The 22771-nt window shown below is 40.3% G+C and overlaps 2 protein-coding genes and 1 long non-coding RNA gene across 4 annotated transcripts in view; 2 read left to right on the top strand and 1 right to left on the bottom strand.

The window, feature by feature from the left end:
- CDC123 (cell division cycle 123) overlaps window positions 1-9465 on the bottom strand; it is a 33198-nt gene extending 23733 nt beyond the window's left edge. The window contains exons 1-6 of the mRNA XM_039730852.1: window positions 9271-9465; window positions 7344-7415; window positions 5484-5538; window positions 4648-4680; window positions 2056-2151; window positions 1224-1330 (exon numbers count right to left, since the gene is read on the bottom strand). Of these exons, the coding sequence (XP_039586786.1) occupies window positions 1224-1330; window positions 2056-2151; window positions 4648-4680; window positions 5484-5538; window positions 7344-7415; window positions 9271-9344 (437 nt within the window). The 5' untranslated portion in view covers window positions 9345-9465. The remainder of the gene's footprint in view (window positions 1-1223; window positions 1331-2055; window positions 2152-4647; window positions 4681-5483; window positions 5539-7343; window positions 7416-9270) is intronic.
- NUDT5 (nudix hydrolase 5) lies at window positions 9443-21807 on the top strand. Of its 2 annotated transcripts, none has more exons than XM_039730853.1 (10): window positions 9443-9577; window positions 14854-14943; window positions 16954-17021; window positions 17809-17861; window positions 18486-18593; window positions 19113-19208; window positions 20173-20274; window positions 20664-20672; window positions 21395-21448; window positions 21698-21807. In XM_039730853.1, the coding sequence occupies exons 2-10, from the start codon at window positions 14881-14883 to the stop codon at window positions 21805-21807; spliced, it is 663 nt and encodes a 220-aa protein (XP_039586787.1). In that variant the 5' UTR covers window positions 9443-9577; window positions 14854-14880. The 2 variants fall into 2 exon arrangements, with proteins under 2 accessions (XP_039586787.1, XP_039586789.1); XM_039730855.1 differs by lacking the exon at window positions 9443-9577 and adding an exon at window positions 9588-10071.
- Window positions 21808-21976: 169 nt separating this feature from the next.
- LOC120512496 lies at window positions 21977-22712 on the top strand. Its single transcript, XR_005630030.1, has 2 exons — window positions 21977-22119; window positions 22369-22712. It is a non-coding gene; the product is annotated as an uncharacterized LOC120512496 (long non-coding RNA).
- The last annotated feature ends 59 nt before the right edge of the window (window positions 22713-22771 follow it).

Below are 22771 nucleotides of genomic sequence, written 5' to 3'. Positions count from 1 at the left end.
CCATGAAAAGCAGCTCCTTGGGAAGGCACCAAAGGCTTCTGAGAATTCACTCACCTCAGACATGTAAACTATAGATTTCCCATTCCCCCATTCCTTTCATTCTCTGCGACCGCAGAATCATGAATTCTCATTCTTCACAATTGTTTCCCAAGCCAAAAGTACTTTTCAAACTGTTTTATCACTCCAATATCTTCTGCCCTCCTCCTCAGTCTCTTCCCCAGCACCTCCTTTCATTGCAGGTTAAACATGATGTAAAACCCAACATCAGAATTTGACTTATAGCCTTGCTGTCAAGAGCCCCCTTTTTTTTTTCATGCACCAAAAACTGGGGAAGAGAGCCTCATTAGAGCCGCAGTTGCACAGCATTAATATAACTGGCCTCACACTTTAAAAAGAAAATTTTTATCAAGACATAAGCCACTTGACATGAAACTTACACCTCTTAACCCCCTATAAGGCAGCTAGAACAATGGCTTTGCATTTGACTGAGTCTCCCAAAATATCCTGTACAGTAAATAAGCATTGAATAATTACTGGAAAAGAATCTCTCAGATACCAAGCCATGGACTGTCCCTTTTCTTTGAAATTCTGCTTGTCTAGGAAAAACAAAGAAGTAACCATAGTAACAGAAATATCAACTCCAGTAATCTCATTTTCTTTCAGAAAAATGCTGTATTTTAGAAATGAGTGACATAAATCAAGGAGATGCAGGTACCTACAGGAGGAAATTGTTCCTATACAATTAAATACTCCCTTCATGTGAGCAGATAAAAATCAACCCTGAACACATCATATTTTTAATTTTATCTGTAACTGCTATCCTTAGACACCTGGAATGTATTTGTTTTAAGAGCTACAAGAACTTGGGCTCAGAACAAGCTCTGGAAATATGTGAAATATGTTAGCAGAAGTCTCAAGCACCTTTCAGGCAGCCACATAAACCTCAACAGCTTTAAAATAACAGGACATGGTAAAGTCACACTGTATTATTGTAAGAAGTGGCACCAATAAGGAGGGTAGCAACAAGCAAACACCAAGAGGGGTGGGAAGGCAAAAAATCTCAAGAATACATGACTTGTCTAGAAAGGTAGTCAAAAAAATTTGTTCTTAGTTCATAGTGTCAAAGCACACTGGTTGCATGTGCTGCTTTGATGTGTTTCTGGTTTGCTTTTGGCTTTTTGTGGCTGTGTATAACCAAGATTGTCTGCTGGAAATCGACTTACGGCTGAGTGAGGTCACGAGTGATGAAGTCTGAACTCTTGAAGAGGAGGAAGATGTCACTGAGAGCTTTACATTTCAGAGAGCTGTTCATTGCTATCCAGTAGGCATCCTAAAGAAACACAGAGATTACCCGAAACACACCTTTATGAGCAGGAGAGACTGAAAACTTCAAGTCTATCTAAATATCATGCAACGTTTGAAATACATGCAGAAAATTATTTCTTTTTATTTTGAGGTAAATTTCATTAGTGGTTAAAAGAGACAAAATAGTGCTTGTTTTTCTTATGAATACTCTGATGAAAGCAGTGTAAATTCATTTGCAAAAATAAGTTTTTGCCTGCTTCCAGGAACTTTCTTGGGTGGAATGCTTGACTGAACACAATATCTCTTCAGAACACATACCAACAATATTTGTGTGCACTCATCCTTACGGTATAGTTAAGAGTACCTAAAATTAACTAGAGGAAAGTTTATTGCCTTTTTTTTTTGAAACTGGGGTACTTTTCATCTTTATACCAGGTAAAGTTTTCAACTAGTATCCTGACCAAGAAGAGTCTGCCCATCACACAACAGTCTGTGACCAGGATATAGGTTTTAGATAAGAAAGTCAGTGCTGCCATGCATCAGCCTCTCTAAAAATGTCTATCACCATCTAGTGATAGACAAGATATCAGTGAAGTGCTAGATTCTACTTAAAGAATCCACCACTTCACTGATATCTTGTGTATCACCTCTTCCTGCATCAGAACCACTAGTCTCTTCCTCTTTCCAAAGCACTGAGAGAAAACAAACACAAAACATTTTGTATGACAACATCTGAGCCAGCATTCTTACCCTTGGAGCACTCCAGTTTAGTTTAGGAAAAACACTGCCACCCAAGGAACTTATTGCTTCCTGAACTTTAGCTGTGAACTCGGGAAATTCTGGTGCCTGAACAAAGAACAACAGCAAAAATATAAATTTCAATCCATTTAATAGTGAAGTGTAGCCATCTTCTAAATACTATCAGAAATAAGTCCAAAATCAGTATGAACCTCAGAAACATAGAGCACAGTAAAATCACTTAAATAAATCACTTAACAGTCACCATAAAAACTGCAATAGCTGGCAAAAATACAAGTCAAATAACCAAACCTTAAATCCTTACCTGTTGGTTTATATCCTATGGTAGATTATTGCATACAAATAAGATCCAGTAATATTTAAACTTCTAAAGAGTGATTTTAGAATTAAACATATCTTTATCAATTCATAGGCAATATGAGTGACAGCTGCTCATTTAGGCTCTAGTTTTATAAAATGTTAGCAATACTTTAATCAGCTCTTCAGTTAGGTCTTAAAGTAGCTGCTTAACAATATATTGATTCAAAATAGAGGACACACTGCAAAGGTTGGACTAGAAAACCTTGCCTTATAAAGAACATTGAAAATGTAAGATTGAGGTAAAAAAACCTCCAACTCTTCAGATTGCTCCAAACTACTCTGAATGTGGTGCTACAGAAGAAAAAACCAGGTTGCTGACCTTTAAAATAATATGAAAGGATTTGAAGCATATGTCAAAGATTTTTCATATAAAAGGATTTATAGCAAGAACTATATAGGAACATTATTTCTACTTATTTTGAAACTCAATTCAAAAGTAACTCCTAGGCTAAAGCTAATTGAGCCTCTTAAACAACAAAACCCTCACAGCCATAGAAATGAATAAAAAACCTCATACATTCTGGCATCTCCTCACTGCAGCTTCCCCAAATGCAAACACTTTAAAAAACCTGACATTTTAGTGCACTGACCTAGACTGAACTTCAAGCATTCTGAACCTTTCCCTCGTACATTACCTGGTCTCCATGGGAAATTACACTCGGAAAACTGAAAAAAACTTCTCTAATTTTATTTTTAGACTTTCAGCTGATTCTAGAAACTGCTCCTACAAGAAGTAAAACTCTTCATCCACTGTATTCTGATCCAAGCTTCTCTTGTTTTGACAGGAATCAGGAGTCCTACTATATATGTAATACCAGCACATACTAAGCCTCCTTGGGAGAATGTTACCAATGTGTTATTTGATTAACACAAGGGGATAAATATATATACAAGAGAAAAGTTCTACAACTGCATAAACAAGCTGGACTCCAACATTTCCTGAATTTTGAATTCCTGGCTTTGTAACCATTAATATTAATGGGTTTTTATTCTAAAACCAGAATTTTCTGCCCCTCCACTTCCCTCATGGGGAAGCTGCAGACTTAGATATACTAGAGTCATTTGCCCTGTGCTCTTCTGACAGGTGAATAGCTCTTAATTATGTATTTCCTTATTGTGTTCTACATTATAACAGAACCTGATTCAAAACTCTGATATTACATATTTAGCATCATTACCATGAGCTTTGCAAACCATATGATGGATTCTAAAACCCTTGTTTTAAATAATGTATAACTTAAGGAATCTAGGTTATCAAAGGTTAAATATTTGAACTGAAGATTAATCAGTGTGCACACATTTGAAATGTATTAGTTTCAAACTCTAGGCTATAAATTCTGTGCTAGCAGAAGCACCACTCAAATCAGGGTTGTGAATATATGGAACCTAATCCAACATGAGCAATTCCACACCCTGAGGAACATTAGGGAGCTAAAGGACTTAAGTCACAGCATCAATGGCAGACAAATGCCTTGAGCATTTTAACTCTGACAGTGACAGGGCAACAGCAAATTAAAAAAAAAAAAAAGATGTAAGAAAAAGATCAAGAAAGCCTGGTTTGCATCCATTATGATCATGATTCCACATGCAAGGAGACCATAAAGACAGGAAAAGAAAAAAAATATGATAGAGATGTACTTAGAAGAAATAACGGCACATCAAGAGAAGAGCAGTGAAAATTGAGCTGCAGGGCTTGGTTTCTTCTGCATCCAATCTGATTAAATAATTTGGAGATACTCAAAGTGGTGAAAATGAAAGACAGCTATATTTAGAGCTCTACTGCAGCTCATTTCCTAGAGTCTAATAAGTGTATGATTGTCAGGGATGAAGAAAATTGTTTTGTTTCAGTTAAATAAAATTAAGCCAGGAAAACTTTTTTGAAGTTACAGACACCAATAATGCCATCCATCTGAAAAATGTTAAGATAGAGCAAGAGATATCTCTAACCAGCAACAAGTTTGTATCACAAGGCAGCTGGAAGGAAACTGCTGACAAACTCACACTGGGCTTTTGGATGAAGAAAATTGTTTTGTTTCAGTTAAATAAAATTAAGCCAGCAAAACTTTTTTGAAGCTACAGACATGTAAACTGCCATCCATCTAAAATGGTCTGAAAAATGTTAAATACAGCAACAGATATCTCTAACCAGCAAGAAATTTGTATTACAAGGCAGCAGGAAGAAAACTACTGACAAACTCACACTGGGCTTCAACAGGACCTTACCTTAAGTGTTGTAGTGTTCTCATCATCTGACCACTGCTCAAAATAAGAACAAACCAAAGGTTACCAGCTTCCTGAGCCATCCTTTATAATTTATGAGAACATCAGAATTTATGCAGCCTCCCACAACATGTACATCAAATCATTGCCCCAGACAGCATAACATAATCATCATGATCCTGCAATTATTTCGGCTGTAAAGTAGGACAGGAAAACCACTGCATATTCAGCAGAAGTACTACTCTAAAGTGTTGATAAAAAGATACCTGTATATTTCAATTTTGATTTATATCAGAAAGATGGACATTTCAGAACTCAGTCTTCCCTATCTACAGCTTGTCTTCAGCTCCAGCACTTCTATCCTGAGACCCATGATCCATTAGCTCCACTTTTGTTTATTTTTCATCTCCTTGTTGTACCTTCTGTCACCTTGCAATTACAACATTTTTCAGTGTTTGCCCTCTAGAATGGCCTTCTGAGTTATTATGGCCTCAGAAACTTTCACTGTTTCTTGAAGTAACTACTCCAAACATAATCCTAATTTTTCAGGGCATGAAACAGCATTAAGTTCAATTTCAACATTCCCCAATCATTATTACAAATGCCATTAACAAGAAATGAAAAATAAATAAAAAAATCTTCTGTGAAAGACCATAGAAACAGCTTAAAGTTTCCCTGACTTCACAGCATAAGTGACCACATTTTTATGTTTTTCATGGCAACAACCACATGATAATTATTTCTGTGAAAGACTCTCCACATCTATAAATTATGCAGAAAAAGTTATACACTCATATTTTTCTCAAGAGACTTGACATTAATTTGCATTTTACACTGACCTGTATCTCCTCTGCATCATCATTCCCTTCCTGAGCATGACTTGGCGGATCTTCTCTGAAACAAAAAATTAACAGGAAAAAAAATTAAGCACTGGAGTTTGACTTGACCATGCCCATTACATTTCCACAGCATTTCCAGCCCTTGATGTCAAAATGTTTTTATAAGAAGATTAAACCTCAAAACCCTGGCAGAGAAAAATCAGAGATGCCAGTACTGAAAACTAAAGACCAAATAGCTGGCATTAGGCTTAGGTTCTACCCTGGACACTTTGCTTCTTTTAAATTAGAAGATCAATTTTTGCTCTAAAACACCATAATTGAAGCTTTTCAACACCCTGTCAATTATTCTTTTCCAACTTTACTCTGACATAAACACAAATTTAATTTTTTTAAATAAATTAAATTTAGATTTTTGCCTCCATACTCCCTTTCCAAGTAAAAATTTATAAACTTTGAATTTTAAATGTTGACCTGTGAATTTCTGGCTCTGAAAAGAAAATGTCCTCACACTCAGCATAAGATCCTATGGAAAGTGGAGAGTGTAGCAAACAGGGCAAGGTAAAATGAACATTCCTGTCAAAAGTCAATTCTTAGACAAGCTGAGCCTCTGCAGTCCCTCAATGCACTTCCACAGGGACTAAACCACCAACCCAAGTTTTGAGATCTAGAGGACAGACAGGGGTGCACTGAAGGTTAGAAGCAAGGCCTTGACTACAAGAAGATCACTAATAGCTAAGGAAATTCAACTCAAAAAATGGTTTCTAAAAAGGATTTTAAATGCAAGCATCTTAAAAATGTAATTTAAGTCAATCATACAGCTGTCCATTATTCCATTAAAGACAGCAAAATTGTAGAACACAGCTGTTAAGTCAAACCTTCTATTTCAGCTTTTCTGAAGGCTTATTAAAATATACAGGCACTGCTAAATAAATTCTGCAGAAGCAGGTAGCAATACTACTTCTGATCCAAAATAGTTTAAAAAACAATTCTATTTTTCTGGATATCCTTTAATAAGAAAAATAATTTAGAAATGAAAAACGAAACCCTTTCAGGTTTAGAAGGCATTTAAACAGCTTCAATTTTTATATAAATTGATAGCTGATAAATCAAACCAAGCTCCCCTTCACTCACAGCGTCACTGGTTGCTCTGCAAGGGGCAAACCACTACTTAGGGAATCATGGAGTGAGGACTGATTTTTGAGTTTGATCATTAACAATATGCATGCAGCAAGCATTCCACAAGGAAACCACACAGTGAGATCCACACAGAAACAGAAAGCAAGGCTGTGTTCTTATCCAACTGCTCCTGCTACCTCTCCACTTCATTCTTCATCCAAAATCCTGGCATGGGTGCTCATACAGGACACTCATCTTTGCCATATGCATGGATTGCAAGTGATTATATAAAATGTTACTAATTACTGAGTCTGTATGCAGCTTATTTTATTGAGAATTAAGCTCAGGTAATGTCACTTCACCCCTGGACTGGCATGGGACAGGTCAAGCCTGTGAACTGGACCCAACCAGATCCAAAGAACCAAACACAAACCAGCAGCTGAGCATCCCAGAGACTGGTACACTCCCTAAAGAAAGGTGGAAAAAAAAATGAAAGGACTTTGTCCACTTGGTCTAGAAGGAATTGTAGTTCATGGATTTTAGGATCTGCTTCAGGCACCAGCAAATCCAGCTGTACTAACAGCAGTCAGCCCACTCACATGCTCACACAGGGTGAGGCTCACTGCAGTCACACTGGTCAAATTGAAAACTTCATTATGATCAATACAATATGTATACACAAAATGGTGCTGTGAATGAAAAATGGCATTAATACTCGGAAGCTGGGGAGAAAACACACTTTACCTTCCAGAAACCACCAGTGTTCCATCATCCAGCAAATATTCTTTCACATTCTCTGGCAGGGGAAGAATAACACTGGAAAAAATGTGAAAATCTCTTTAATACCTTATTATTATTTGTTATAATAAAATCCTAGTGGAACAAAATATTTTGTTTTTTTCATAGCACATACCCAAATAATACTACGTTTTATGCTCTAACATTATGGAAGAAAATTCTCTCACCCATCTTATCCCTTACCCAAAAAAGCAATGCCCATTTTCCCTCCATGGATGCATAGGACAAAAATTTTAGACGAAATATACAAAAATGCCCCACTCCTTCAAAGCTCTAAGAAATTGCAAATGAAATTGTGTGCAGCTTGTGAGGAGAAAACACATTGCTCAAACTAAAGGTTTTCCTTCTGAAATCCAAATCAAAATTGCCCTATGCCATCCTAATGTTCCAAAAACGCAGGACTATCACCACATTTGCCAAAAAAAAGCCTGTGTTAAACACTAGGAAAGATAAAAGATCCAATGCTTTGATTACTAAAAGCATGATGTCAGCACTTTTTGATCCAACAGGGTGGCTATCCTGACTTTCCTGAGCTACTGGTGGCTCTTGTAACCATCCCATGACCTGCAGCAGCACCTCAGAAACTGCACAATTTTCTGTGGCTTCCAGAAATACACAGAAACACCAAGGTGGCCACTCGGGTTGGATCTATCCAGTCACAGTTTAAGTTGGCAAGTAGAAACAGCGTGGGTATCTTCTGATGCTCAGCATGGAGTCCCACCAGCAGAGCAGGGAGCACAGGAGTACCTGGCCTGCTCCAGGGCTTCCCAAAACATTCCCTTGGGATGTAGGGACAAGACCCCAGCTCCCTGGACTGCAGCTGATGGCTCAATCAATCCTTGATCACCTCCAGCCCAGCTCTGCCCCACACAGGTCCCCTCTATCTCACCCAAGCCCACAGAATAGCCAGGTTGGAGGGACCACGGGGCTCATCTGCTCCAATCACCTCCAGCCCAGCTCTGCCCCACACAGGTCCCCTCTATCTCACCCAAGCCCACAGAATAGCCAGGTTGGAGGGACCACGGGGCTCATCCCCTCTGACCTCCCCGCTCAAGCAGGGCCATCCCAGAGCACAGGGATGTGTCCAGACACTTCTGGAATATCTCCAGCGAGGGAGACTCCACGCCCTCTCTGCACAATCTGTTCCAGTGCTCAGTCACTGCACAGGACAGGAATTCTTCCTCATGTTCAGGTGGAACTTCCTGGGCATCAGTTTCTGCCCTTTGCCTTCTATTGTTGGGCACCACCAGGCAGAGCCGGGTCCATCCCTTGGCACCCCCTCATCAGGTATTTATATAATTAATGAAGGCACCTCTCAGTCATCTCTTTTTCCTTCCAGTACCTGGAGGGAACTTGCAGGAAAAATGGAGCAAGACTATTTACAGGAGCTTGTAGTGACAGCACATGGGGGAATGCGTTCAAACTGAGAGACAGTTTGGATGGATATTAGGAAGAAATTCTTTCTTGTGAGGGTGGTGAGGCCCTGGCAGGGCTGCCCGGAGAAGCTGTGGCTGCCCCATCCCTGGAGGCTGGAAGGAGCTTGGAGCAGCCTGGTCTAGAGGAAGGTGTCCTTGCCCATGGCAGGGGACTGGAACCAGATGATCTCTAAGGTCCCTCCTAACCCAAACCACTCTGTGATCCCCGAGCTGAACAGGCCCGGTTCCCTCAGCTTTTCCAGTTCCTCAATCACGCCCGTAGCCCTGCAGCGGACCCGATCCCGGAGCTCCACGTCCCTCCCGCTCTGAGGAGCGCAGAAGCGGACACAGCACTCCAGGTGAGCCCCAGCAGGGCTGAGGGGAGGGGAGGGGCAGGACACCCTCCCTCACCCCACGCTCGCCCCACAGCGCTCCCCTACGCCCCGCACCGCCCACACCTGCGGATGGTGACTGCCTTGAAGAGCGGGTACCACACGGAGAACTGGCAGTGCGCCACCTGCTCCTTCTTCATCCTCCTCTTCCTCCTCCTCCCCAGCCCGGCCGCTCCCGGAAGCTCCCGCTCCGCCCGGAACCTCCCGCGCAGCTCCGAGCGCCGCCCGGCGCCATCGCCGGCGCACAGGGCCCGGCCCCGCCCCGCCGCCTCAGCGCTGCCGCTGCCGGCGGCGCCCGGAGCGTCCGCAGCGCTGCCTTCGCCCTGCCCTGCCCCGAGCCCTGGAGGAGCTGAGTAACGCCTTATCCTTTTAGGTGCTGCTGTCCTCCCTGTGCCCTGCGTGGAGCTGTTTCATGGGCTCTTAGGAGGTTACGGGGCTGGAAGGGATCTTAAGGATCAGCCAGCTCCAATCGCCCCCTGCCGCGGGCGGGGACGCCTCCCGTGAGACCGGGTTGCTCAGGGCTTTATCCGACCTGGCATCCACAGCTCCCTGGGCAATCTGTTCAGTGTCTCGCCACCCTCACAGTAAAGGATTTCTTCCTGATATCGCACCTGAATTTCCCCTTTTTCAGTTTGTACCCATGACCCCTTGTTCTGTCGCTGCAGTTCTGATGGATAGGCCCTCTCCAGCTCCCCTGCAGGTGCTGGAGGGTGCTCTGAACTCCACACACCTTCTCCAATTTTCTCAGCCTGTCTTTGTAGGGGAGGTGTAGGAGGTCCTTTTATCAACTTTGTGGCCTCCTCTGGACCTGCTCTGACAGCCCCGCGTCCTTGTGGTGCTGGGACACAGAGCTGTGCCCAGGGCTCGGTGGGTCTCACTCGGGCAGGGGAGAGGGGCAGAGCCTTTGGGTGCAGCTGTGAGCTCACACTGTCAGTTTTATCACCATTTCATTTTGCTCAGTCCCAAGCCTAGCATTAACAGAGTAGTACGGGGGATGTTTAAGCCCCGTGGTTCAGCTGTGGTGTCCCCTGCATGGCGTTGTTTCCTCCTCTGTCTGGGGATGTCCCCCCAGCTGTGTGACACCTCGGCTGGTGGGAAGTTTGATAACACCACGGAGCTGCCTCTCACCCCCTTCTGCTTCCGTGAGATAATCCTTGTTTGCTTTGCAGCTACTTGCCCGTGTTTTATTTGGCACTCAGTGGGTCATTCCTGCTCCTAGACACCGTGATAAAAATGAAACATTCTCCCTCTCCTTTTCTCCCTCCCCTCAACTTAATTGCTGCTTAATTGATATTTGTTTCTAGAATCATGGCACTAAAGTGCAAGTAACAAGTTTAAATTGCCTTAGGAGTTTTTAATGATGTGTGTCGTCAGTTTAGGTATCTCGGAGTGCTGTTGGCTAAATTGTGCATAAAATGTTGCCAATGTTTCTTTAGCACATTCTTTATAAGAAAAAAAAAAATCTGTATTTTGTTTGACCATGACCTTGAGTTTGCCATGGGACCCCCACTACTGAGCTTCCATTAATTCTGGTTGCTGTCAGCTGGAATGTGTGTTTGGATCAGAGAATGTCTTCTAAAAAGTGACTTAGGAAAGCTAATCCATCTCTTTAATTATTAATATTGAAGTATAGTTCTGGTATCTTGACTTTTCTCTCAAACTGATTCACAGATCTCAGTTGGCTTAAGATTTTAACTGCTGGGAAGGATAATTTGGGAACTGTAGAATGGCTGGATGCTGCCTTGAAAGGAAGCCTCTCAATGAAGAAATAAGCAATGGGAATAAAGTTGCATGTTTTATAAATGGCATGGCTTTTTCAGGACAGAATTTGAGACCAGTTTGAAATAAATGGAAGAAGTAGCATGATTTGTCAGCAGTACACTCTAACACTGGGCACAAAAACTACTAGACAAAAGTAGAAAACATTTGTTAAACTGTAGAATGGCTGGATGCTGCCTTGAAAGGAAGCCTCTCAATGAAGAAATAAGCAATGGGAATAAAGTTGCATGTTTTATAAATGGCATGGCTTTTTCAGGACAGAATTTGAGACCAGTTTGAAATAAATGGAAGAAGTAGCATGATTTGTCAGCAGTACACTCTAACACTGGGCACAAAACTACTAGACAAAGTAGAAAACATTTATTTTTCCCCATAATTGATAGTTTGAGTGCTGTTGAGTCACATTAAGGCAGCTGATAAATGTGGGTACTTTGACATATTCTTAAGATTGCGTTTATAACAATTAAAAATGTATATTCTTAGAGCTCATGTAATCCTAAGTCAGGTAGCCAGGCTGCTGCATGAGCTGCATTGAATTTTTAACTCAAATGAACTCATATTTATATGCAGAGGGAACTTTATGAGATAGAAGAACTGCAAGACAAGGCATGTTCTGGAAGCTAAACAGGCCTTTAGAAACCTCACATTTTAGTGTTAAATTTAATTTTCAGTTGCAGCTAATTTTGTTTATGAACAAGAGATGTTGCCATCCTTGACAGCATGACTAACGTGAGATGCCAGAACTGCAGCCTTCATTTAAGCAAACAGTATTTCAGCTTTCTAACAGCAGAAATTCTCACTTCTGTACTGCCAACTGAATCCTGACAAAAATACTGTTTTGTGGAACTTCTAAAAATGTCACTATGCATAGAGTTACTGCACCCACTTGTGGAGGAGACCCAAACTACAGAAGCTGGGCTGGATCAGCCTCTCTTTGAGGGGGTGTTCACCCATTTTAGGTTTTAGTGATAGTTCAGACCACTGAAACTGTATTTTTTGTTGTTGTTGTTTTAAGTAGCAAATCACTGCTGAATCTTTCAGGAGAGAACAAGCTGTTTTGAAAGCAGGTTCTGCCATGAGATGAGGTTTTAGTATTTTTTTCATGATACAGCTGTGGTAATCCACATTTGAGAAAGATACAGTGGTATTTGTGCAGAAGAATTAGGGTGATCAATGGAACAGGATTTCCTGTGAGGGCAGAGTAAAAGAGGAAGACTTAGCCCAATCCAAAGACAACTTCAACAAGGCTCTGGTTCACTTTCTACTCCTTTTACATATTTATATTGACAATGCAAAAGGCTGTAATTCTTTCCAAATGTAGGAGGTGAATTTGCTGTAGCTGGATATGTTAGGTTTTTGTGTTTTTAAAGGCATCACGCAGAGCCTCCTTTGACTGTTTCTCCTGGGCTGTGCTCCTTTTGCCTGTCTTTGGTGGAAAGCTTGATCTTGTGTGTGAGAGTCACAGCATGAGACCATGGCCATTGTCCAGATAAAACTCTTCAGTCCTAAGAGAAGGGAGTTCCAAACATTGGAACAGCTGACTGGACTGAAGTGGGATAGAAACTGGAACACAAGCAACTGAGCAGTTTGTCATACAGATAGTGGTCAGGTAGATAATAAAACTAAGTGGTTTTGAAAAGGAGCTTCATTGCCTTAAGAGAATATTATAGGACATATTTTTGAAGGAACAGAATTTGCTTTAACAGGTTGTTTCTTTTGCGTTTCTTTTGATTACATAAAACCAATCTACACATTTGACCTCTATCACCTACTTCATCCAAAACCACTTTCTTAAGACTTAAGGAAGAGCCTGCCCTGTGTATAGACCAAGGAAATGGTCTCATGTACTTTAGTTTTTACTCCTGCTGATAAACAGAAATATTACAGAAATATTTAGTCCTACCTGTTCCTTTTAACTGCTAACTGCAAGTAAATGTCAATCCGGTATGTAACAAAGCTGATTGTTGCTCTTTCACGTTTCACTAGTGTGCAACAGATGTTACCACAAAAAGGATAAAGATGAAGTGAAAAATGAAAGTGCTGAAGTTGGGTGTGACAGAGAAACTTTTCACACACTTTGTACTGTTCTTTGCTAGAGACCACACAGAGTCTTATTAATCCACAGTTGAAGTCATAGAAAGATTCTTTTTGACTTTATGGAAAGATTATGACCATCCATGCTAGGGGTGATTGAGATCTTTAAGATTATCTCATCTCTCCTGGTGTTTAAACTGATTTGTTTCTTTTCACTAGCTTTTTCTTATGATTCATGATGATTTTCAGGACTTCAGTATTAATATCATAGATGGTTTCCCTGGTATAAAGGAGCTTCATTGCCTTAAGAGAATATTATAGGACATATTTTTGAAGGAACAGAATTTGCTTTAACAGGTTGTTTCTTTTGCGTTTCTTTTGATTACATAAAACCAATCTACACATTTGACCTCTACCACCTACTTCATCCAAAACCACTTTCTTAAGACTTAAGGAAAAGCCTGCCCTGTGTACAGACCAAGGAAATGGTCTCATGTACTTTAGTTTTTACTCCTGCTGATAAACAGAAATATTACAGAAATATTTAGTCCTACCTGTTCCTTTTAACTGCTAACTGCAAGTAAATGTCAATCCGGTATGTAACAAAGCTGATTGTTGCTCTTTCACGTTTCACTAGTGTGCAACAGATGTTACCACAAAAAGGATAAAGATGAAGTGAAAAATGAAAGTGCTGAAGTTGGGTGTGACAGAGAAACTTCTCACACACTTTGTACTGTTCTTTGCTAGAGACCACACAGAGTCTTATTAATCCACAGTTGAAGTCATAGAAAGATTCTTTTTGACTTTATGGAAAGATTATGACCATCCATGCTAGGGGTGATTGAGATCTTTAAGATTATCTCATCTCTCCTGGTGTTTAAACTGATTTGTTTCTTTTCACTGGCTTTTCCTATGATTCATGATGATTTTCAGGACTTCAGTATTAAGTTAATATCAGAGATGGTTTCCCTGGTATAGGTTTCTGTGCTCAAAGTTCCCTGTAGTTCCACAGTGACACAGGGTCAGTCTCTAACACATCTTTTTGCCTGCTGTGTCCTTAGGCTGGAACTGGACTGGGGGAGTGCATAATCTCACTCTCCTGGGGATGCAGGCTGAGGCACGAGCTGCAGGTGCAGAGCCTTGCTTTGAGCATTTTTTTAAAGAAAATGCTGCCTTTTGTAGGTGTTGGGCACATCATTCCCAGTAAGAGACTGACATGCCATGGTCACACCATCACACCTGCCCCGTGTGCTGCACAGACTTGCAACATACATGTAGTTTTTTGACCTTGTTTTTAGTGGAAGGGTTGAGTAATTTACTTGTTTATTTGTGATGTGAGCTGGAGGTAGGTTCTAGTTATTGTTTTTAATAGCAGACAGTTTTTACCACTGAAGTCCTCTTGGTATAAGTTGTTGGGTTGTTTTTTTTTTTGCACTTTCACAGTGGAGTGCACAGTCCTGTTGTCCAGACACTGTTGACAGAACATTTCACCCAGTTCAGAATGAAACTGTTTGAAATGCACTAATTGTCTGTATATGTGTCTGACATCTGAATAGTTAACAAAAGTGTCTTCAGCTGGCATAGCTACCTGACAGCTGATAGGACTATTAAACTATACAAATCAGGAATTTGACCCAAATTTACATTTCTCCTTTGAATTATTTGGCTCTGAAATCACTGGGTGGAGCTGTAAGCACGATATGAACTTGCCATCACACGTCCCTGACTTTCTCCAACAAGCTATATTTGTTAATTTACGGTGCAGAAATGAACCTTTTAACTTTACACTGAAAGCAAATATTGATTTTGTTTCATATATATCTGGACTTTGCACAGGAGGGGAAAAACCTGACATTCCTGAAAATGGCAGCTGAGACATCCACAGAAGTTGCAAAAACAGCTAAACAATTCGTCCTTAAGGAAGAGGTACAGCATGCTTGGGTTTGACACTTTTTGTTGTTAAATAACAATTATTTGTGAGTTTGTGAGTGCAGAGTTCAAAATGCTAGAGAGGCTGAATGTTCATAAAAACCTATTCAAAAGACAAAAAAATTCTTCCTGATTGTCAGAGAGTTTAAAAGATGTGACATTCCTCTTTATTGAAATAATTATACAAATTATCTGTGAGGAGAGAAAAATCTACAGTGTTGAATTATTTTAAGTTGCTTCTCATTTTTTTCAGATTTTGCCTCTGTTTCTTGTATTGTCTCTTCAGGAGGTTTTTCACTGTTCAAAAATAATGCTGATATCTCTGAGAGACTTTACAAATTGGTGGGTTATGAAACTCAGCAACAATTTTCTCTTTCAAACAGTTTTCTGTTTCTTTAAGGTTACAAACCACCAAGGGTTGCTTTAACATTTAGGATTGTACCACGTTTTATGTTTGCTGAAAGGATTTGAATTTATATAATTGCTGTTTGAAAGACATCAGTAAGGAAGTAGTAAGAATAATACCAGTCCTAAGAAAGGATTCTGGAGGTACTTCATTCTTATTAGAAGCATTTTCACCCTAAACTGCCTGTATTTGTTTCTGTTCCCTTTAAAATGAACTCTTAAAAGTTCATCTTTGGTGCTAAGGCAGGTTTGGCAGTGTCCTGCTCTTGTTAAAACACAAACGTGGTTTCTTTTATTTGTTCTTCATGGAGTGAACACACTCTTGTAGTTTCTTCCGGTTTCACGGCACAAGGAAAGAAGAGATTTGTTTGTATTATGTCTTTTCTCTTAAGTGTTTTTTAATGTGAATATTTCACAAGCATAAAGGATTTAATTTTTGTAATAATTTTGGGTTTTCTATTAAGAGCTGGGTATTTTGCAGGCACATTTCCATTTTATCCTCTTTAGGTTTGGTTATGTATAGTTTTTTTATGGTTTTCTTTGTTTGGTTTGTTGTTGTTTGGGGTTTTTTTGTAATGTTTCTTAGTTATTCTCTTTTTTAAACAATGTGCTCTTTCATATCACAGGAAATTTATAATTAGGTCTTACATATTTTAAGCTATTTACTTTTTTCAATTAATTTGTGGTCTTAATACAGAGAAGGATTTACCCTTTTTCTGCCAGTGGATCTTATATCAGAAGTGGTTCTGTAACAGTGCAGTAAGAGTGTGGCCTGATGCCTGATCTTCCATTAAAGTGGGAGCTGCTCTTACTTCATTCTTCTTTTTTCTGGGAAGGCACATTCAGGCTGTTATAAGCAGATGTTTTTTGCCATCAAAGTAATAGACAAAGAAATAGAAACAACTCATTTTAAAACAAGTTACAGTAAAAGAACAAACTGCTAGGCTAATCTATAGGGATGTTTCTCTTTTAAAAGAATTACATAAAAGATGAGGAAACATAGGGAAAGTAAACTAATTTAGCCCAGAAAAGACATTTGGTCACAGTGTTAATGCCAACACTCACTCAGCAGCTCTCAGAAGCCTAAAGGGGCAGATAAGTGTCACTCTCACAGCTGCAGAATACAGCAGTTACACAAGGCCACAGCCTGGGATCAGGGCAAGAAAAGTTTCAGGGTAGCTTGGTTTTCAGTCTTGCATGCTCAGCTTTGGGCTGTGCTCTCTGCTAAGGGGGCACTCGTGAGCACCAGTGTAGCTGAAGTCTCTGGGCTGCACAGAGACTCTTGCAGCTGATACATTACCCTTGCAAAATCCTACTAAAAAATTAGGACTTTGCAGTAGACAAAATCCCACTGAATTAATCAAAACTTGGTTATAAAACTCATGTTAAGAGAAACTACTGTCTTGGGGTTATGTTTTTATTCATATTCAAGAATTTAGTCCTTTCTTTTCTGTATTAGCAACAGGAATGCTGTTGTGCATTCCTGCATGTGATGTGATGCTGAAATTTGTCTTCAAAAGAACTTAAGAGTGGCTGTGCTATTCCTCCCAATTCTTTGGGATTAATTTTATAATGTATTTAACAACTAATTCTTTATTTTAGGTAATTGTAGAAAGACAATGGTTGAAGCTTGCAGAAACAACTTACACTGATCCCTTTGGGAAAACCAGGTAATTGCCTCTCTGGTATTCCAGATTCCCAATTGCACAGACTGGCCCTAGGCTAGAGAACACGAGCATTACTAACACATCACTCCAGACAAGATGAGAGGTTTGTGAGGTTCCTTCAGAGTTCCTGCTGTTCAGAGGAGAGAATCTTACTCTGGCAGATGTGCAAGCATTGGGATTGAATTTGGCTCCTAAACCCTCTTGGGCAAATTGGACCTGGATTTGCTGCATTTCCAGTTCTTTGGAAGCAAGTTCTTTCTACACAGAAGCAAGTTCCAGCTGTGCCACTACTCTGTGACAATCAGAGTCCATCCTGTGGCTTTTCTGGTTCTTAATTATGGGCTCCTTTTTCCTTGCTGATGGTGCTGGATCCTGCATATTATTGACAAATTAATGTCCTCTTGTGTGTTATCATTTCTGTCCAATTCTTTTGTACTCTTTAGTTTTACTGTGTTTAGGTGGGTGTTACAACATGGCTTCAGTTCCCTCCCCTTAATGTGTTGGATTCTGTACTGATTGCTTTCTCTAGTGCCTCCCAGTTCATCAGCAGTGTCCTCTTAAAATTACCAAGATTGGATTTTTTGTGTAACTAAAATTAACTATTTTCTCTCTCCCCCTTAAGTAGGCAAAAGAAAACTGTACTACAGACATTTTATAGTGCCAGTGTATGACAGGCACTATGGCCTGCTGCTTCTTACAAGACCTCACTGTATGATGGTACATTTTGCATTAAGTAGCAAGGGTAGAAGATGATTTATGTATTAATTTGTTCTTTTCTCTGTTTAAACAGAACTTGGGAAACTGTAAAGCGTACTGGCAACAAAAAGGGAGTTACAGCTGATGGTAAGAATTAGTGGCTTTTTCTGTTTGCATTTTTTTCCTGTGAAAGTCTTTCTGATAAGCTGACACTGCAGATTTTAAGCTGACCTGTTCCTGAATGGATGAGGATGTGGAACAGGTGGCTTGGCTATACCCTGAGCTAATGAAAGGCTAACTGAAGTGCTGAAGAATCAGAACCTTACTGGTGGGAGTGCTTTCCCAAGGTCATTGTGTTCACTTTAAAATGATGGAGCACTTCCTAAGACATCCGGGGTGCCCTGACACAGAGTTACACAAACTGGTGATTGGGTCTGTTGTTAGGGGCCAAGGGGCTCTTTGGGACATGATTTAGAAATGGAGAGTAGAGAGTTCCCTACAGAGGCTTTCAAGCAGGTTTTGTAGACAGGAGAGCCCTTCCCTGTGGCTCAGTCTTGCTTGCTTGCCTCTGGCTTACTGGGGAGCTTTGAAGATCTCTCACCATGCATGTCTTAAAGAGCTTAAATTCATCAATCGGGATTCTGGAGCAGACATCTAAACATTTAATGCTCAGAGTGGCAGTGTGTGGGTTCCTTTCCAGATCTGGCACTAAAATCTCACTTTCTGCTACGCTCACATTCCGTGTCCTTGTGTCTCCCATGGCTGTGGTAGGTGTAGCAGTGATAGCAGTGCTGCAGAGAACCCTGCACTATGACTGCATTGTCCTGGTGAAACAGTTCAGGCCCCCAATCAATGGCTACTGCTTGGAATTTCCTGCAGGTAGGTGGCTGAAACATTGGGATGAGTCACATATAGTTCAGAGTGTTTAGATGTGCTTGGAGTGTCAATCTTTATGTATTTTATAGGTTAGACTTAATGATCTCCAAGGTCTTTTCCAATTTAGTTGATTCTGTGATCTTAATGAAGCTGTAGCTGAGCTCCACGTGCTATTCCAAAATTGGAATATTTGATAATGAAAAATAAAAAAAGCTTGTTTTAGCAGATTGGAGAAAATTCCCTCCACTTCTCCTTTCTCTAAGAGTCAAAGCATTTGGCTTCTTTCTCTCATGAGAATATTAATGCCATTTTTGGGGAAGGCATGATGATTCTGTAGATAATTGGTTAAGCAGCATAATGAATCCAGGGATTGGAATCCTTCCTAACACTTATCCCTCTGTAAAGACAGAGTAGGGAGGATGTTTCTTTCCTCTCTTCCAGAAAGCTTGATTAGATCTCAGGGTGGATATTGCAGTTAAGTGGGAAGCTTTTAATTGTTTTTGTGTGTTATGTATCTCCCAGGCCTCATTGAGGAAAACGAGTCAGCAGAAAGTGCTGCGCTTCGAGAGCTGAAGGAAGAAACTGGCTACAAGGGGGAAGTCATTGAATGTACTCCAGGTCTTTGCTTTTTTTGTTTTTTCCCACCAAAGCTAATTCTGTCTTGATGGCTAATCTAAATGTCTGAAATGCTCTAAACCAAAGGGAAGGCCTATGCAGATTAGCAGGGTAGCATCTCATGGCTGTAAAAGTGAAACTTTGGTCCTTTATGTGAATCAATTGCTGAACTTCAGTCTGAAGTAAGTTTGATGTCTGTAGGGAGGAAATTGCTATTAATTAAGATTCTTTACACAAAACCCTATTATTCAAGCTGTGATTGATTTGGCATTTTAAAGTGTAAAGGTCTAAATTGCTGAACTTCTGTGAACAGCATCTGTGAACTTAGTAAAAAAAAAAGCTGCATGATGCAGAGGTCACCCTTGTGTCAGCTGTGGGGAGGTGACAGTACTCAGGTTCTCCAGCTGCAAAGAAGAAAGGAGAGTAACTGGAGTAAATTCAGAGATCCTTTGGAACATGATTGTTCCAATCCGGTGCTTCCTACGTAAGATAAAATGAAGGCAAAATGAGGATCATTAATCAAACTTGAGAAGGTAGGTGAGGCAATTTAGGATTTTGAGGAAGTGTCATTGCAGTTGAGTCTTGTCTCTCAGTTACTGGATACAGCTGCATGCTGGGGATTGGGAGAGGTTGGAGACAGGTAATGGCAAAATTTAACTCCAACAGACTGAGCAAGTCTGTAAGGGATAGTTCACAGTAAATCTTTAGTCTATGGAATGGAAAGTAAATTTGACTCTGAAAACAAGTCTTCTCAGGGATCTGTAAAAGAGCTGAGAGTTACAGAAACATTACTTCTAAGAATATGTGAGGACAAAGTTTTCACTACTCTTACAGCACAAATGTCTGCCAAATATATATTCTCCTATTGTATCACATACATTGCTGTGAAAGCTTTTGTTAAAATGTCAAGTTGCCTGACTCCTGCTCTGAAAAATGAGCAAAATCCTCTGCATGTGCTTGTTGGCAGCTCTGTGCTTGGACCCAGGAATGTCAAACAGCACAACACACATCGTGAGCGTCATCATTAATGGAGATGAGGCTGAGAACACAAGACCTAAGCAAAACCTTGGTGAGTTTTGTACCATTTATTTGAAAATTTTCAGACGATAACAAAACAATGGGTTTAAAACAACCCCACCACTCATCTCTCCTGGTCTAGCTGATTTGGATACTGCACATCCTTCCAATCACATCCTGCAGTCAAGATGAGTGTGTCTCTGCTGAATTCACTGGGGAAGCCCAGATATGAAGTGTCAGCTGTTGGCACACTCAGAATAAAACATTTCAGTGCCAAATTCAGTGAGGGCCATAAGCACTTGTGAACCTAGATAGTCCTCTCAGTTGTAGCTTCACTCTGGAAGTAACTGCAGTGTCACTCACAGTCAGCCATCAAATGCTTATTAATTGTAAACTCTAGTGTATTGCAACCCCTTAACTCACTACTCTTTTCACTTGCAGATGATGGAGGTACGTAATGTGACTGATCTCACTGACAATAAGGTCATGATTCTTCGTATGGCAAGTTTTACTTAGAAAAAGTCAGTTAAAACTGGTTTTTATTTGTGCTTGGGTAATCTGCCGACCCTAATCAAATGTGCCTGAGGTTGACTTTGGCCTAGATGCAAATTCCTGTGGGGCATTATTGCGTCAATTATCTTTCCCAGTATTGCACCTATAGCACCAGTATTTCAGGAAATGCAAATTACTGACCCCCCAACAGCTGTAGGTCAAGCCCTGAAGACAAGTAATTCAGAGAGACAGGGCAGGGGTAAACCAGCATAAATTCATCATTAACAAACCCTTTGAGATGGTTTGGTCTTGAAATGCATCTCCAACCCATTCCTGTACCAGGAGAAGCCAAACAAGTTTTTTCAACAGTATATTTTTCATTCTCAACAGGCAGGTTTCTGTTTTGGGGATTCTTATACTTCATAGCTACCAGCTACACTTTTTTTCCCAACTGTTTTTCCAGCTTTTTTCTGCCAAACATGTTTTTTAGTGAGCCCAGTCACTGCCTTTCCCCATTTAATTGACCTTTTTTTGATGTATAAAAGCTCACAACTTTTGGATGGTGATGAGCATTAAATCAGTTTCTTTGCCCTTCTAAATTACAAGGAACAGAAAACAGAAGTGAATTTCTCTACTGTTCACTAATTTAAGGATGTGTAAACCTTTTTCTTCTCTCCTAGAATTTGTGGAAGTTGTTTCACTTCCAAAGAATGACCTTCTGCAAAGGATTGATGGTAAGAACTTTCTGACACATTCAATGCACTAACATGAGCTTCAGGAATCCTTTCTCAGGGCTCCTGGTGTCATCTCTCACCCTGGAATACTGCATGTTAAGCAAAAATCTGTGAGAGACCTGGCCAGGTATGCGAGTTAGTGATAGCAGGAGGAGTTTGCAATGTCTACACATCTTCATTTTAGCAAGGACTTACATTTCTGGAAAGGTGAGGTTTTAACAGCATCTCATAATTGTTTTTTTTTTTCAGAACTGGTAGCAGAAGAGCACCTGGCAGTAGATGCCAGGGTTTATACTTACGCGTTGGCTCTGAAGCGCGCAGCAGAAAAACCGCTCCAAGTTCCTTTTATGAAGTTCTAGAACTGCTACCAGCTACACTTTTTTCCCAACTGTTTTTCCAGCTTTTTTCTGCCAAACATGTTTTTTAGTGAGCCCAGTCACTGCACTTCCCCATTTAATTGACCTTTTTTTGATATATGAAAGCTCACAGCTTTTGGATGGTGATGAGCACTAAATCAGTTTCTTTGCCCTTCTAAATTACAAGGAACAGAAAACAGAAGTGAATTTCTCTACTGTTCACTAATTTAAGGATGTGTAAACCTTTTTCTTCTCTCCTAGAATTTGTGGAAGTTGTTTCACTTCCAAAGAATGACCTTCTGCAAAGGATTGATGGTAAGAACTTTCTGACACATTCAATGCACTAACATGAGCTTCAGGAATCCTTTCTCAGGGCTCCTGGTGTCATCTCTCACCCTGGAATACTGCATGTTAAGCAAAAATCTGTGAGAGACCTGGCCAGGTATGCGAGTTAGTGATAGCAGGAGGAGTTTGCAATGTCTACACATCTTCATTTTAGCAAGGACTTACATTTCTGGAAAGGTGAGGTTTTAACAGCATCTCATAATTGGTTTTTTTTTTCAGAACTGGTAGCAGAAGAGCACCTGGCAGTAGATGCCAGGGTTTATACTTACGCGTTGGCTCTGAAGCGCGCAGCAGAAAAACCGCTCCAAGTTCCTTTTATGAAGTTCTAGAACTGGACAATGAGAAATGGAATTCAAAACTGCCTGTGTTGGATGGCTTAGAAGTATAACTCTTCTTCTAATCAAGGTCATTTGCTTTACTTGTAGAGCAAAAAAAGTGTTTGTAGTAATGATTCTGGTATTTTTATTTTTAATTATGTAACTGACAAAAAGCATTTCCTCTAACTGCTCTGTCAAGCCTTGACAGAATATCCATAATAAAAATACTGTTTAATTTTCAGAATGGCTTATTTCTCACTAGATTCCTCTCTGCATGTACAGTTCAGTATAGCAAAGATGCTTAG

This window comes from Passer montanus, unplaced genomic scaffold, assembly GCF_014805655.1.
Source record: "Passer montanus isolate IOZ18808 unplaced genomic scaffold, ASM1480565v1 scaffold74, whole genome shotgun sequence".
NCBI classification, from domain to species: domain Eukaryota; kingdom Metazoa; phylum Chordata; class Aves; order Passeriformes; family Passeridae; genus Passer; species Passer montanus.
Note: the sequence above shows the minus strand (reverse complement) of the source record. Positions and strands in the feature narration are given on the sequence as shown.

Excerpts from the sequence above, each read along its gene's own strand:
- NUDT5 (XM_039730853.1), top strand. The coding sequence starts at position 14,881 with ATGGCAGCTGAGACATCCACAGAAGTTGCAAAAACAGCTAAACAATTC. Across the intron at positions 17,022-17,808 it reads GATCCCTTTGGGAAAACCAG|AACTTGGGAAACTGTAAAGC; the intron begins GTAATTGCCTCT and ends CTGTTTAAACAG. Across the intron at positions 17,862-18,485 it reads AAAGGGAGTTACAGCTGATG|GTGTAGCAGTGATAGCAGTG; the intron begins GTAAGAATTAGT and ends TGGCTGTGGTAG.